Source organism: Dermacentor silvarum, chromosome 10, assembly GCF_013339745.2.
Source record: "Dermacentor silvarum isolate Dsil-2018 chromosome 10, BIME_Dsil_1.4, whole genome shotgun sequence".
Lineage (NCBI taxonomy): Eukaryota > Metazoa > Arthropoda > Arachnida > Ixodida > Ixodidae > Dermacentor > Dermacentor silvarum.
In genome coordinates this window covers 121,406,511-121,423,299 of record NC_051163.1, presented here as the reverse complement: position 1 = coordinate 121,423,299, position 16,789 = coordinate 121,406,511, and the positions used below count along the sequence as shown (strand labels likewise).

The 16,789-nt window shown below is 46.0% G+C and overlaps 1 protein-coding gene across 1 annotated transcript in view; it reads left to right on the top strand.

The window, feature by feature from the left end:
• Positions 1-4,727: 4,727 nt before the first annotated feature.
• LOC119466545 (proteoglycan 4-like) overlaps positions 4,728-16,789 on the top strand; it is a 54,397-nt gene continuing 42,335 nt past the window's right edge. Inside the window, exons 1-3 of the mRNA XM_049657124.1 lie at positions 4,728-4,869; positions 9,627-9,885; positions 15,487-15,947. Of these exons, the coding sequence (XP_049513081.1) occupies positions 9,662-9,885; positions 15,487-15,947 (685 nt within the window). The 5' untranslated portion in view covers positions 4,728-4,869; positions 9,627-9,661. The remainder of the gene's footprint in view (positions 4,870-9,626; positions 9,886-15,486; positions 15,948-16,789) is intronic.

The window sequence follows — 16,789 nt, the reverse complement described above, 5'->3', positions numbered from 1 at the left end:
GTGCCTAATTTTGTTAACTCGAGGTCTTAAAGTTTCAGAAGTAAGTCATTTCGTAAATTCCCAGAACATTCCTGGTGGATAGTTTCTTGTCAGTAATCGCCTTTAAACAAGTATATATCGCAAGAAGGTCAGGCCATAATAGTGTGTTTATGAGTGCTAGTGCACGTGGTGCAGATCGCGCCCACCGAGGAGACGTAGCGGTAGAGCACCTGCCTCGTGTGCAGGAGGTACTGAGTTCAAATGCTGGTGCCACCGAAAACTCACCGTTTTTTTCTAATGGGTAGCGGTGTTCCCTGGCCTAGCACTCGGCTTCTCATGGGGTGGGTTCACATCTCGAATGGGGGCCATTCCAGGTTTCATTCGGTGACCGATTTTTGTGAAACATTTCCCCAAAATGCTATAACTTGTGCATTTTTACCTCGGGGCTAAGGATTGGGAAAGATAAAAGCATTTTGTAAAACTGTTTTATAATGAAAGGACAATGTTTTGGGCAACACAAGAACGCAATGTTTGAAAGAATGCGAAACGGTCGATACGGCCGCTACGCCACATACTGCTCCCCCATTAGAAAGGAAGCTGACTCGGTGGATGCTTTACAATGTACAAGTGGCAGCCCAGTGAATGCGACGAAAAATGCATTTGCAAGGCGGAGTCCGCATGTCCAGTGCGGGTGCTTTGCTGAATGCTGGCTTAATTAGTCGCTTAAGTGCAATGGTATGTCGTGTCCCATTTACGTTGATGACGAAGTTAGAAGAGAAACGTTCCAAAACAGGGAATGGCCCGAGGTAGTGAGGCTGAAGCGAGCCGCGCACAGGGCCGTACCACACAAAAACGTGTGGCTGTCTGTAATTCTGAAGTTATGTACACTGCACGGTGTTTGTTCAAGCGTGTAGGCTATGGACGGAGGTTTCAGAAGACATCGCGCAGCTGGTCAACGTACTTGCGGTTGTTAGAGAGGAGGTGAGGTTGTTTTCTTCGAAGAAGTCGGCTGGCAGGCGACGTGAAGTGCCGTAAACAAGTTGTGCAGTGGCGCAGGAGAGGTCCTCTTTGAAGGCAGATCGAATTCCGAAAAGCATGAGCAGAAGTCTTTCAACCCACTTGTTAGGGCAGCTGTGCAATGTGAGTGCTGCCTTGAGATAGCGATGAAATCTCTTGATGAGGCCATTTGTTTGGGGATGGTACGAGGCAGTTCGTCAGCGTGCTGTTCCGAGAAGTTGAAGGAGCCCTGCAAAAAGGGATGATTCGAATTGGCGGCCTCGATCAGTGACAGTTTTTATTGGACAGCCATATCGGGATACTCAACTCGAAACAAAAGCAGCTGCGGTGACCGTAGCTGTAGACATGTCAGAAGATAATGATAGCCTTGGCATGGGGGTAGCGGGCCGACGATGTCGACGTGCACAAAGGATGCACGACGTGCACGTGAAATCTTGGATGTTAGGCAGTAAGTACCGATTGGGAATGGTTTTTGCGTTCAGGGATTGGTAGTTGCCGCACGGCCTCCAGTCACCTGATTTCTTGGTGACCAGGTGGAACGGAGACGCCCAGCTACTGGATGATAGTCGTGCGATTCCAAGTTCCAACATGTGTTAAAATTCTGCTTGGGCAATTTTGAGTTTGTCCTGGGCGAGTCGTCTTGGGTGAGCAAAAACAGGTGGACCAGTTAGGATGTGATGACAAACATCATGTTGCATGGGTTTTGTCTAGCCAGGTGGTCCTTGAGGTTCGGGAACTTTTGAAGGAGGCAAGAAAAGGAATTACCAGCAACTGTTGTGATTGGGGCGACTATAGGTGGGCCAGGCACCATGAGCAGACAGCAACGTAGCAGTGTCTAGCAGGCGTTGGTGTTTCACGTCGACCAGCAGTCCATGGTGGTTCAGGAAGTCAGCGCCAATGAGAGCACAGCAAAATGCCAGCGACGAGGAAAACCCAATGGAACACGTGGTTCAGGCCAAAGTTCAGGGCACAACTCGAGCGCGATGTTGTGTGCTCAAGCAGTGGAGCCTTGAGATCACTGTACAGAGTGGTGGGAGGTGGTACAGAAAGCAGGTTGGCAAATTCTGCAGCGGTTGGTGACAGCACCTAAACAACTAGGTGGTACTTGTGTTCTGTGCGAACGCCAGAGGGAACCAGAAGCAGCATGGGATCAAGCCGTGCTGCTTGTCTGGAACTCGACAACAGCGGTGATTGTATAGTGGTCCGTAGCTCGCGTCCTGGCAAACTCAGGTTTGACCAGTGGTGTGGTGGCCAATTACTTCAGATGCTGCATAATGCACTGAGAATCAGTTGAGGTCACACAAATGCCTCTACGTAAGAAGCACTGCCTGCAACGTCCCCTATTATGGCACAGGACTATAGTAGCTCATCCAACGCAGAAATGGAACTTGAATGCCACTGGAAGCAAAAGAAAATTGAATTTAGCTACGGGTAATTGTCAAAATGTGCATTGGCATGCTATGATGCGTGGTTGATGTCTAAACAACTGCGCGTGCATATGTCACAGGCGACCTTGCGCACTCATTTATGAAGTATCTCTTGCAAACTTGCGATTTCGCACAAGCTGCGACTCGCTCATGTACGCTAAACACACCTAGAGTTTTCCATTACTCAAGCGGGTAAAGTACGCCTATATATATATTTATATATGCAATAAAGATATGTGTGACCAACGGTGGGATTGAGATTTTGTCTTCCAGGACAGCAACCCACGCTTCTTCTCTTGTGCCTAAGTCACGCTTTGAAACCTCCAACGCAAGTTTCACGTGCCATTTTCTTGCATTCTTCCTTTGCGACAGCTAGTGCTTTGAGACAGCGTGCTAGACAGTACTGCCTTTCAGATTGGCCCATGTTTTTGTCAGGCAGGTACCTACAATATGGCTAGAGGCAGGCCCGTGACATAAATGTGATCTTAGCTGTAGTATGGAAAACGAAGAGAGTGTCTATGTTGGTAGGAAACTTGCCTGCTGGGGGCATGCTGACACAATGTTTCAATTTTCATTTTCAGTCTACTCTAATAATGAACCAATTTGAAAATTTCCAGTGGATAACCGAAACTTGCAATGGAGCCCTATAACGTGACAAAGAAACATGTGGGCTCACTTTCTACCAACCAGGTTCCTGTAGCACGCTAAACACGGTACACGAGTGTTCATTACATTAGAATGCAGCCTATCTCAGCTGGGTATCTAATGCTCGCAACCTCAGTCGTGCTCGGAAGAACGACACAGTCAGAGGATGCATGAATTCTTATTGTCAAACCACAGAGCTCAACTGACGCGTCCGTTCTGCTTGTCACGGTCCATGTACTGAAATCAAAGCTTGTTCCGTGACTAAAAAAAAAAAAAAAAATGAAAAAAAAAAAAAAAATGGGGGAGTTGCTTACACAAAGGGGTGAGTGAGTTAACCTCTTGAGGCCTGCATGCACCAGCTTTAAACCAGTTTCGTTAGACAGAGCTGGCGGAGACCAGAGGTGGCTAGCGGGCCGAAAAATAGTAAAAAAGTTTGAGGATGTTTAAGCTTCGCTTTTAAGAGTGGGACGCGATAGCATTCAAAGATCCCTGGTTGCTTATCAGGCTTTTTTTTTCTCGTATACTCAAATTACAATCTGACGCTATCACGCTTGTAGGTTGTGGTTAAGTCGTACTTTACAATTTTTGTGACGAATTTTACTTCGAGAAATTAAATTTTTGTTCACTAACGCCTTGCGCCACGCCAAGGGCCTGCCCTGTAGGGGAGGTTCGGGATGATGTGGTTCGGCATGATTATTTCCGCCAGACGCCGATGCTTACGCCGACGCCGGATTTTCAGCGACACGTTCCGACGGACAATAATAAAGTTTTACCATACCATACCATACGGGGCCCTTAGCTGTCGCGCTACTTCAGTCGAGCTAAGCGGTCACCGCCAAACAACCCAGTTTCTTTTGTCTTCATTAAGTTAGCCGAAACTCAGAATTTAGAGGGCCATATTTTGTTCACTTTCTTCCACTGTTACAACAGTAGTAAAATCTAGAGCGACATAAATCACAGCCTTGCGTGACAAGGACAACCAAGCTAGCCAGCTTGACCGCTCGAAATCTCGCGCTAATACAGTGGTCGGTGTGAAAAGCACTGCACATAATGACAGTCCACACTTGCTTACACGTTCAGTAGTTTTGAAGCCACCCGACGACTGTGACACTAAAGCCCCTCCATGGCGGTGGCGCGTGGATGGAGGGGCTTTATGTGACACCACAGTAACCACAGCGTGTCCTCAATCATCCCGAGCATCGCCTTTCTAGAGGAGGCGATGTCCCGAGGCAATACGTTTATGGAAAGCTTCTCACACCGTTGTCAAAGAGAAATTTCTCAATGCCGTTATTGAAACTTCTAAATGCTCCGCTCCGAAATACACGCGCTCCGCGTAGTCGTCATTGTAGTAGTAGAGTGTACTAGAACATTGTCTAGTACACTCTAGTAGTAGTCTAGTGACAAGATAATTACTGATGATGATAGGGAGTGTTGACGCCGCGCCGACAGGGACGTACATTGCCTCCGAGATTTAACGGCAGACAGAGTGCGCACCATTTAATCTCAAAGGCTATGATACGTTATCCCAATGAAACTGAAGTTTGTGTAGGATTTTGTTCGTTCCTTGCCTACGAGCCCGCCCATTCTAAAGAGCAAAATTAAGTCGAAGATTATTACTATCCATCATCATCAGCAATTACTTCTGACGCGAGGACCGCGTGAAGCGCGTATATTGAGCATTTGAAAGCGCGCGACGTATCTCGACAACGGCTACAACGGTACGAGGCGCTGTCCGTAAGCGTTCCCGTGTTGTCACCGACGTCAGTGGAGCTTCAAGCACTAAGCAGCATTCGCAAAACGTGTAAGTGTGGACTGTCAATCCCCGCAGTGATTTTTTTTTGACACCTGCCACCGCGCAAGATTCGGAATGGTCGAGCTACCTTGGTTGTTCTCGGCACGTAAGGCTAAAACGTGTGGTTTATGTTGCTTCGTGTTGTAGGTATTCTGTGGTAACACTGCAAGAAAGTAAACAAAATATGGCCCAATGAATCATCCGATTTTCCTTTTCGTACAGAGTAGAAGAACAGGGCATGAAGACGAGCGGAACTGAGCCGTTCGGCGGCGACTGCTTAGCTCGGTTGCAAATATTTTAGTACCATTTTTCTGCCCGCTTCGGGTGTCCCGAATATCTGGTCATAGGCCTTTCTCTGTCCAACGCGAATAGTTCAAAGCTCGGCGTACGTAGGCCTCGCGAAGTTCTCATTTGTCATGTGGAAATCTTTATGTAGAAAGATGCGAGTAGCTCGGCGTACTGCTTGTTGCAACTGGCGAAGAAGTTGAAAGGAAAGCTCAGCAGTATACGCCAGATTTTATTTTTGTGGCACTAGCGGGAATGCCGTGTATGGCAGTGCTGGAAGGATTTAGGTAAACTAATCGCGTACAACCGCGCTGCAAACGCTAGTACCTGTGCCAGCTAGCTTGGGCAGCATCTGTAGGTACGATGATCGTCAAGCCATTGGTCAAGCGGATAAGCGCATGCCTCGAATTGAAACAGCGCTGCTCGAGTGCAAGAACAGCATTTCTGTCGTGCACTCTGCAGCTCTAGACTGGACCTTAGAGGTGGAGTTAATCAGCTGCTGTGACTCGCACGCTTGAAGGGACGCCCGCCCGTTGTAGGGCGTGGTGTTCTTAAACAGCCCGGGTTCACGTCACGTTGGCACACACGGTCGTCTAGCGCTGTTGCTGAGAGGCTGCCTTGCGGGCTCGTTTTCTCGTATGTAGGGGGCCTTTCACTGTGTTCTTCCCGAGGTTTTTGCACCAAACGCGTCATCAAAAACCGCTCAACCGTAATTGTTTGCAGGCATGTTATAAGACATTCAAATGTACTAGATACTCGTATTCCAGAATTACCCCAATAGAGTACGAAATACTTGAAAATGTATTTCGTTGTGTTTAAGACTCTTTCAAAATACAAGACACTGCACAAACAAAAGAATGCCGACATTATTGCAGCACTTGCAAAACGAAGGGCCAAATTTACAATATCATTTGCTCGCCCTCGATAAAGCTGCTTTTGTAAATTTGCGTTGGACTGCGTTCCCTCTTTTTGAAGATATCACTGCCTACACTGAAAGCTGCCCTATGGCACAGCAGCGTTGTGATTGAAGAAAAAAAAATAAAGCTGAAGGGAGGAGTACTTCAATACCGATGTCATACCTAAGTACCTGTCTCACTCAAATTAGGAGTGTAGTTGTGCTGCTACACTTTTCAGTGTTGTCCACTGGCAAGTTGTGGAAGGAAAGTTCCTGTCGTGGTGCTTGACTTAGTTGCCGTGTTTCATTTAGGGGGGAGCAAATCGACTGTATAGCAAAGTTTGCTGCCTCATCTACAATCCAACCATGGCAATTCGGTCCCATGCATCCATCATAAGGTTGCACGCCTGCTTTTTGTGCACTGATTTATATTTAACAAAATTGGCGTGCGGTGAGTTCCTAAAATGCCGGTAGAAGCTTCGAATCAAGTGTCGGGGCAACGCATTCCAGCATCTGTAACCAGCCAACTTCGTTTTAAGTATCTTGAAGAGTATCTTAAAGAGTATGAAATATCGGAAGGTACAGTCTAGGGCAGAAGTTTAAGGACCAGAGGCGCCGCTAACATGTTTTATTTCTTGGCAGCCTAGGCATAAAGGCTGAAATCAAGTGGTATTGCCTCTGTGTGCCTGTTTGACCAGCGTTTACATTATTACAATTTCGCATTGCACGGCTGTGCTGGAAAAAAATTTTTTTTTCTTTTGCCACGTACAACTTGTGCCAAGCACAAGTTCATGGATTAAATAGCCAGGTCAGATAGGTGCATTTCAGTTAAGAGGAAATGCAACAAAAACTCGTGTAATCAATAGTTCAACGGATCGCCATCTGGTTGGGTAAAAGCATTTGCTGACCAATGTCAAAAAAACAGTTAGACGTTTCGTTTGATCCCTGAAGTTTGGTACCTTGTAAATGAGGAATCTGTACAGACTCAAAAACATCAGTTCTTATTGTTTTTTGACATTGGTTAGTGACCTGCTGTGTAAATGATAAACTCGTGCTGGGTGCATGTTAAAGGAACCCAGTTGGTCAAGGGTAATCCAGAGCCCTCCACTACAGTTTCTGCAATAGGCAATGTTTTGCTTTGTGATGTTAAAAGGACATTGCGGGCATATCATGTTACATTGAGGCATTTATATTGATTCTCTGACAAGTGGTGTTCCTTTAAGAGGGAGTGCACGGTCTTTCGTTTGAAATTTAAGCTAGGTACTTTAGCATTGTGCAGCAGTTTGACATTTTGCATATGTAGTCGTCGGCACATGATCTGTGTATGCACGGAGCTTGTTGATTTGCGATGCAGCACTGACTAATGAACAATTTTTATTGCGTGTTGACGTTAGTGTATGTCTGAAGTATATCCAGGACAAGGTAACAAAGGAACAGGAACATAAGATATTACCGTTAACTGTGCCATGTCACGAGTTAGATGGGTACATGATTTCACTATGGTGTAGTGATAGCACTGTTAACAGTGACCTTTGTTTGTTCCCTTGCATTTAATGTACTTCCAGTATGCATTTACGTTGACATGCAATAAAAATTCTTTGTTAGTAAGCGCTGCGTTTACTGCCTCTCCAATGACCATCAATGAACTTCAAAGTGTTTCCTTGAAGTTCAGTAATGTACAGGTGGAAACAAAAGTAACTGGAACATGGGAGCTGTGGCTGGATGGATGGATGGATGGATGGATGGATGGATGGATGGATGAGGCTGAACCCTTTAAACTGGGCGGTGGCATACGCCACCTAGCCATGACTATTAACATATTTTGTACTTTGTGGTGGGTGAAATTTCACCCCTGCCTTGATTTTATCCACCAATCAGATAACCTCTGTTTGGTTATTTCTACCCGCTTAAAGTCTATTTTGCCTTCGCTGTCCCTAAACCCCAATGCTTTGAAAAAATCAGCCCCGTTGCCTTGCACTGTAGGGTTAAGCCCTTTACAGAAAAGTATGAGGTGTTCAGCCGTTTCCTCTTCTCCACACGCACAGCACAACGGTACCTTGGTACTTGACTCGATACATCTTAGTCCGCAATACTCCCGTCCTGGCTTCAAACAACAAAGAGCTTCCCCTAGAATTATCGTAGATATTGTCTTTGGCAATTTCTTGCTTGAAAGTTCGGTATGTTCCCAGTGCTGATTTCGTCTGCATCCCTGTTTTCCACAGACCCCTCTCTGTTTCCTTAACCTTTTTCTTAACCGCTGTTTCCTGGTTTGCACCCCTCCTGCAGTCCAAATATTTGATTGAAAATTTTCTGGTCAGCTTCCTCCATTTTGTATCAATATTCCTCATGTACAAATAACTGAAAACTCTCCTTGCCCACCGCTTTTCTGCCATTTCTCTCAATCGCTCCTCAAATTCTATCTTGCTGCTGGCTTCCCTGCCCTCGAATGACGTCCATCCCATGTCACCCTGTACCCCCTGATTTGGTGTACTTCCGTGTGCTCCAGAGCCAGTCTACCTACCCCTCGCTGCTTAACTTCCAACCTTGCTCGAACCTCTGATCTCATGCACAGGACCGCATTGCCGAAAGTCAAACTAGGGACCATCACCCCTTTCCAAATCCCTCTCACCACTTCGTACCTATTGTAATTCCACAGTGCCCTATTTTTCATCACAGCTGCATTTCTGCTACCTTTGGCCGTCACATATTTTTCATGTTCCGTTAGGTACTCAGCCCCATTGTTTATCCACACTCCAAGATATTTGTACTCATCCACCACCTCCAGCGTAACCTCCTGTATCCTATGCTCGCTGCCCTGATTATCATTAAAAGTCATGACTGCCTATTTTTCTTTACTAAACTTCAAACCTAAGCTATCTCCCTCTTTACCACAGATATCCATTAATCTCTGCAAGTCTTCCTTGCTGTCAGCCATAAGTACAATGTCATCCGCATACATCAGTCCTGGTAATGACTGTTTAATCCATTCTCCTTGCTTGAAATAGGAAAGGTTGAAGCCAAGTCCGCTCCTCTCTAATTTTTTCTCTAATCCTTGTAAATACAGCATGAACAACAGAGGTGACAGAGGGCACCCCTGCCTAAGCCCCTGCTGTATCTCTATAGGCCCAGATACCTTGTTTTCCCATTTTATAAGCACCTTGTTACTTTTATAGATATCTTTTAAAAGATTTCTTACTCCATCTTCCACCTCTAGAGTGCCCAGTATGTCCCACAAATCCTTTTGGATTACACTGTCATAGGCTCCCTTGATATCCAGAAAGGCAAGCCATAGGGGCCAAACTGCATCGCAGTGCCCTCTAGTGGCTTAAAGGAGCAGCAAGAGCAAGAAATTCGATCACGCATGCACGCTTGCTGGCGATTGTAGAAGTTCAATCGGAGTGCCCTCCAGCAGCCTTGAGGCCGCCAAAGGGTGTTGAAATGCAGTTCGGCCACAGCTCCCATGTTCCAGGTACTTTAGTTTGCACCTGTACTGGCCAGTCCAGCCGAACTCGCTACTGCAGCCTTCCTCTTGTTGAATTGTTCCAGTTGTGTGTTTAGCTTCTAGTGCCCGGTATTCTCATTGCAGGAGGCACCTGGCTTCTCACGTGCACCTCCGGCAACATGCTGGCCACACCCGAGTCTCCGCCCATGAGCAGCTCGATGGTGTTGCGCGAGGCCCAGCGCATTGTGCAGAATTTGGAGGAGCTGGCCACTACGCCGCTGGTCGACACGCGCCAAATCACTCTCGTTAACTTCACCCTGCAGAGCCCTGAGCTCGATACGAGTGGCGCGCTTCGCCGCAAGCTGTTTCAGGAAGAGGAGGCTCCCGAGCACGGCGACACCTCGTGAGTGACCCTTACGCCTCCCTGTTCGCTGATGTCCTTGGGTGACTTTATATATACTAAATGGAGAAAACTAAATCGTGACAGTAGGCTTTTGTGCACAAACGAGTGGACGGAGACAAGAGACGATACAAAAACAAGTCCAAACGTTTAACTTATTTTTATTATCGAAAAGCAGTTGGTGCTTGGCAGCCACTGTAGCGACAAGTTTTGCTTCAATTTTCACTTCTGCGTAACCGACTTCAATTTTTGGTTACTGAAATGCGTGAGCACTGCATGAATAGGATTATCACCAAAAAGAGGTAGATCATTTATTGCGAGATCTGTGGCTGAAGACCTTGCCTTTCTTGGCCTGTGTTGGGCATAGATATGTTTTTTGGTGCATGTCACCGTCTTTGAAATCCACGTACCTGTTAAACATTTGTTTGTCGTCTTTGTGTTTATGTATGTATGTATGTATGTATATATATATATATATACATATATGTATCACGGCGCCTGAGGTATCTGCGCTATGCAGCAGACTGCAGCTACATGAAACTGTGCTGCGTATGCGCAGCGTTTGTGTCTTGCACGACAAAGCTTGAGTGCACGCTCACGCTTATATGCTCCAGTCTGGCCATGCTATGTGTTGCAGACTGGCTTTTTCCTGCACCAACTCGACCAATAAATAGTGGCCTCATCCAACTTGCGCATTTTGCTCAATCATTAGCTGAATACAAAGCGAATTATATGCGCATGCATGTGGTCTGACCTTATGTTTCGAAGCTAGGTGAGTGTTCCGAACTTGTCGAAAGTGGCGACACCCGATGGCTATGACACTGACATGCAGACGACACCTACGCGTGCGGCCGCGGCCGAACGTGAGCAGACAATAGTCAGCTTCGTACCGGAGTACAAAATTCGTATCGAAATTCAAAAGGCAGGTTTTCGCTTACTTGAGCCTGTTTATTAAATGGCGTCAATAAATATACACAGTAACGGTAGGAAGAAGTGCACTGATTCAAACATCCTTCTTGATTGATGTAATCTATTGGCCAATAGCAGCTGCATATGGGAATCTGCTATATTACGTAATAAAGCATCCCAAAAAGAATGAGGACCACGCTTCTGTTGAAAAGAGAACGTGACTTTGTGCTCTGCTTGCGAGCTCCACGCGCTGCACACAACTGCAAAATTTGGCTGAAATGTTCACAGCAGTGTATGCTACCTGTGGACTGTTTTTTTTTTGGCCAAGCCTCACGGGTGGTTCAGGACTCCTTTAAAGTTCCCTCGGAAAGATGTCGTGAATTTTGACAGCATCCGCATGGGCATATAGTTACTTTTATTGGTAAAGGTAGACTGCATTTTATTCTAGAAGAGCCAAAGACTAAACTTGGCAGGTTTCAAGAACCTTTACTGAGCTGCAACAGCCCAAATATGGGAATATGCAGTAGAATCTCATTGATTTCCCGGTGCCAACATTCGCGATCGAGAACAAAGAAAAAGTGACCCAATAGAGTTACGCTTATTTTTTACCGGTTTGTACGTTGCCAGAAAACATGATTTTTGGGCACTAAAGTTCAGTACATCGCCAAACTGCGATTATATGATCAAATCAAAATCAAATCAAATCAAGCTTTATTTCCTTTTGAGAGAGGAGGAGGCGGGACTAAAAGCCGTGAGTACGGCTTGACTGAGGTCCCTGCCCCCTTATTTTGGCACGACAGCGTACATAGAAGATATACATCTGATTACATTGCACATAGCATAGAACATATATTTGTTTTTGGAATAAAAAGAAAACAGAAGCATAAACACATGTCAGAATACAGAAAAAAAATTAAACTTCCCTAACACAACTGGAGTAATAATATAAATTCAACAATATAGTTTATGACATCACATAATAGATGTTATGCCTGATACTTATCATTTAGACATTGTCGATAAGAAAAGTCTGATCTCATTATTTGAGTAACAGAACGGGTCAAATGATTCTTGATGCAACTTATTTAATAAATGTGTATCATTATCCCGTCTCGGGATAATGATACATACATTATCCGGCTGTTAGATGCCAAAGGGGGGGGTTGAGGCGCGCCATTCGAGAACATAACCGCCCCGCACGGCACCTTCACCGCAATACTTGCCCGCTCGTCTCATGTGAAAACGCCAGCGTGCACTCAGTTTATTATTCCGGTACCAGCAAATCTCCTCCCGCGTCGGATGCCTCATTCACGGCTGTCACTGCCAAACCTATTGCAATAAGCATCTTCACATATTTGTTTTACACTGCGTGGGGCGTAGTGGGTAGTGCTGTCGGTAGCGAGCGTACTATATGCTTTTCGTACTAGTACACACAGTCCATGAAAAACGAACGCCATTCTGGCTGCTCTCGGACTGGTGGGTGGAGCTTCCGAAGCTCTTCGAGAAAATGGAATGCAGGACAGCAGTCCCAATCAGTCCGGTACTGTCGTGGACTGATAATCGAAGAGGCCCACTGACATACCAGCGCTAGGGTTTCGGCGCAAAATTAAAAAATGGAACTGTCATCTTCGTTTTCTGCTCTAATAATGCACATATTACCACGAAATTAACAATAGTTCTGAAAAAAAAAAACAGCTTTATGAGTCGAAACTGAGTTACAGGTTTCACTTTAGTGTCTCGTAATGAGAACTTGTAAGTAAATGCACAAATTAAAAATGTAGGTTACTGCCATCACAAGAGGAAGCGTAAACAAGATTCATACTAATGCTTTTACTCTGGTTAGACGTCTCGGTGTTCTCACTGTAACTGAGGACTGCGCGTGCACACGTGCATAAGGAACAGCATGCCCCGTTACAGTGCCTTTTTCCACTCTTGGTATGCTTTACTGTACAGCAGATATGCTTCATTGCATAACACAACTCTGTTGCAGTGAAGCTAAACATAAAAATCGGTCATTGTACTTCGAAAAGTCTAATAACTTGTTTTTTTAAAGCAATTATTGAAGAGTGGAATATTCAAAACAGCTGTTTGGAAATTCAAATACTCGCAAGAAGAATGCCAGGTGGTCAAAAGTAATCGGGAGCTCCATCCTACTCATAATCAGATTGTGGTTTTGGCACCTGAAACCCCAGAATTTCTTTAAATCTAGAGAAGGCTTTGTGCTGTGTCCATCAACTTGTTGGTTGCACCTGTAAGCTTGTGGCCATGGGTGAGGGACCTTGTGCTTTTGCATTAATCGTCCAGGTAACGGAACAATCTGCAATATAATATTCCAGCGGCACGGTCACCCGTCGCAGTGTGCAACCCACTTATGGTTGGAGTGTTTATTTATAGTTATGACGAGTTCATAAGAGTGACATGTTGGGCAGTTTGGTGCATCATGACATTACGTAGTGGTAAGGCTCAACAGGAAAGTAAGATAATAAAAGCCTTTCATATCTACATATTTGGTCTCGACAAGTGTGGGATTGCGCCATTGTGTGTGGTAAGAGGGATTACGTCGAAGTGATTTGCAATGCTACCACGCATACTCCGTTTGTTGTTGCAGGGTGTTGTTTTCACGAAAAAAAAAAAAAAAAAAAGGTTGGTTGTCTGTCCAGCACCCTTCCTGTTCCTTTTTCTGTTTCTTCCTCAGTTTCGTCTGGTTCCCTTCCTGTCTGCTGACATTCCAATACATAATAATTATGACGAGAAGGGTGCAATAGACTTCAGACTCTGCCCAGGTGGCGCTGCGGAAAAACCTGCCACCAGCGCCCCCATCGCAGCCTTGGCGCAAACTGAGTAGTGTAAAAAGAGCTGTCTGCAAGCGAAGCTGCATAGGCCACAATGGAGCCCCCTGTTTCGGTTGTGTTGAGGCACGGTTTTACAACAATGAAGGACCTGGAAAGCTTCTTCCGCCCATCCACGCTTCGGAAAGGGAGGAAGCTCAGCAGAGCGAAGCACGTGTACAATGTAAAAGAAGTAAAAGAAGTTTCAGCCTGCTTATTTCGGTGCGCTGCAACTCTCAAGTATAGCGAGCATCGTACGACATCGAGTTCGAGGCAAGCACTCCGACGTCCGTTCTCTAGCGCCTAAATGTGTTAAATTTGGGTACATACATAATGTCAAAGCGATGAAGTACATATATGATTAATTCAGTTACTATGTAGCTTACGGTTAGTGGTACAAAGCTCGCTTTATCAGGGGTGAATGGCCCTGGCGACCTTCGCCTTTTCAGTTGCATTCTCGCTACAGCTCTCGCTTCCTGTGTGTTCGAGCGTGTTATCGCGCATCTTCGAATGTTCTCTTCACGGTTGTCTTCTGTTTGTACTTACTGCAAATGGAGATACGTGTGTGTCCGCTTTTGCGGGGTACAACCGAAGGCAAAACAAACCTAAAAGTGGTCGCGAACAATATTTTGGCATTTATTCGTTTGAACACGTGTTAGCATTTGCTAGTTGTTGCACGCGCTAAACTGATGGCTATCTGGTTTCAAATCTCTCAAAGGGTGACCGCTTGTTACTCGATTGTTTATCGCTCAATGCGGCGCGATTACATCTGTTCCCGGGCAGGCGTGTATATACACAAACGATGCTGCCGTTTTTTACGTATCCCTTTTTTTGGAGACCACATAAAGCTTTATTGCACCTTGTTGGCGATAAGACGAAGGCTTCTTTCTCACTTGTTTCGGTTTCCGGACGTGCACACAACCATTTTTCAGTGCGCTTATCTTATTCATGAATGTGTATTTTACAACACAAACAATTTACGTCATTTTACGGTCATTCTAAAAAAATTACGCCCATTTTTTTCAAAATGGGTTCTTTCGAAGAATTTAAATCAGCAATTAAAAAAATCGACCCTGGGGGGTCGCATTTGGCAAAAATATTCGACCCTCAAAGAATTAGGCATTTTATCGTAATGTTTAATGTCGTAATTATTTACAGACAATAAATTCTTCCATAGCCTTTTTCGGGCAGCAAACAGAAAACGTCTTCCAAGGCAGCAAACAGCGTGTGAACATAACGAAAGTAAAGCTCCTACAGTGCCTGCGCGCCACATTTTTCTATCTCGCGGGAGCTACAGCACGGCTCAGTACCCTTGAATTTTTAGCAGATGCTTAAAACAACACTTTGAGCGGCTGTGTTGTGAAGAATGCTAGTAACTCGCTTACCCAACACGTTGAGCAGCCCGTATCCAGCACTCTCGCCTTTCTCCTTCATACGACTGCGATGGAAATCGGTAAAACTGAACGTTATTATTCAGACCTTCACGTTCATGTCAATTTACAGCCCAACCGTAGCGTCGATTGCGGCGTTTCTTCGTAGCGCGCGGGGCTGTCGCGGTTACCGTCGTCGCCATCGTTCTGACGAGTGAGCCAACAAGAACTTTATGGCTTTATGGCAGTTCAGCGGCGCGTCTGACTAGCGCAGAAATTCATAGCTCTCTTTCTGGGTGTTAAATGCACAAAACATGCGCAATATGAACCAAAATTAAGTTAAATCGTTGTTTCACACTCGCTAGCTGCTTAGGCAACTTAGCAAGGGAGTCGGACTTTGCACTACTCAATTATTACCTCTTCGCACCGGCAGGTGGCGCTACGCGTCTTGCAAAACTCCAGAGTCTGACGTCTATGCATTATTCCTGAAATTCCAGGGCCGGAAGCCTGCTGAACTTTGCGGAAGAGCATCTGGGAGCCATTTCCTTGGGAACAAGCACGCCACTGGTGTTGTCCCCGAGCACCCCTGCATTTGGGGCAAGTTTCACCGTTGACACAGCAGGCGGAGCAGGGCTCGAAGTGTGCGCCATCCAAGCCACGTCTCCTTGCACGTTGCCATGTCCTACAGATATCCCGACAACTGAGTGCAAAGTGGCCGGTCCTGGGACACTCGTCCCTGGTCTGTTGCCCGGTGGTTCGGCAGACGTGCCTTCGAGCCCGGACCTGGTGACCCATGATGAAGCACTCGAACTCTGTCAGGCTGGGGAGGGTGCAACCAACATAGCGGCCGACGATGCTCCGGCCGCGAACAACGAAACATACGTCCAGGCTTCAGACTGCGAGGCCGACAGCTCCTCCCACCAAGCCGGCGATGCGAAACCAGACGGCAGCCTGGACAGTGAGCAGCTGCCTTCTTTCCTTTGGTTCCTTTCTTTGTGAGAGTTTAAACATTGCGAAAAGATGAGAATGCAGATACACGCACACGCACAGGAGCAGCGCTGTACTACCTGCCAAGCTATTTCATTCGGAAAGACCATGCTTTTATAAATGCCATTCCCTCACTCTTGACAAAGTGTGCATTTATCATTGAATGGAAAACAAAACATGTTCCTGTGTGTATGTAGATATGTATGTGTTATATATATATATATTGTTAATGAAGCATGTTGGGTTCAGAAATCGTTAGTTTACAAGCATGCCACTGAAAAGAATAAATCACTGGGAGGACCGGCGGATATAAATATCAAAGTTCATCGACACTTTCTGCGCCACCTTGACTTGAAAGTACGTAGCCGGCTTGCGTTGCGAGCTTTCATACTATTTTTACGTCTCCGACTTTTGAGAAAGAGCTTCGTGCCATAGTGCCCTACACCAGGGAGGTCTTCAATACCATTGAATAGTTGCCGTCGCTTGAAGTGGACTTATTGCGCAGTTTTACGCATGCAGCACGTTTAGGTATGCCTTGTAGAAGCTTCAGCATGTGCGCATTATGTCTGCAATGTGCATCTCAAGTGAATTCCACTGCGCCGCATCTACAACAGTCACCGCGGCTTCACTTACTGCGCGTGCTTCACGCCATTTCTGTTCGTTGTTCATAGTGACAGGCCAAGGTCAGCCGTGAACACGAAGGTACAGCGGCGCCGCTCTGTTTAGACAGAACGGCGTCTACTCCCGTCATTTGCAGTTTCCAGCATTTCGTAGGCGCGTGCCCGTTTGCATTCACCATCTGACACTACTGGC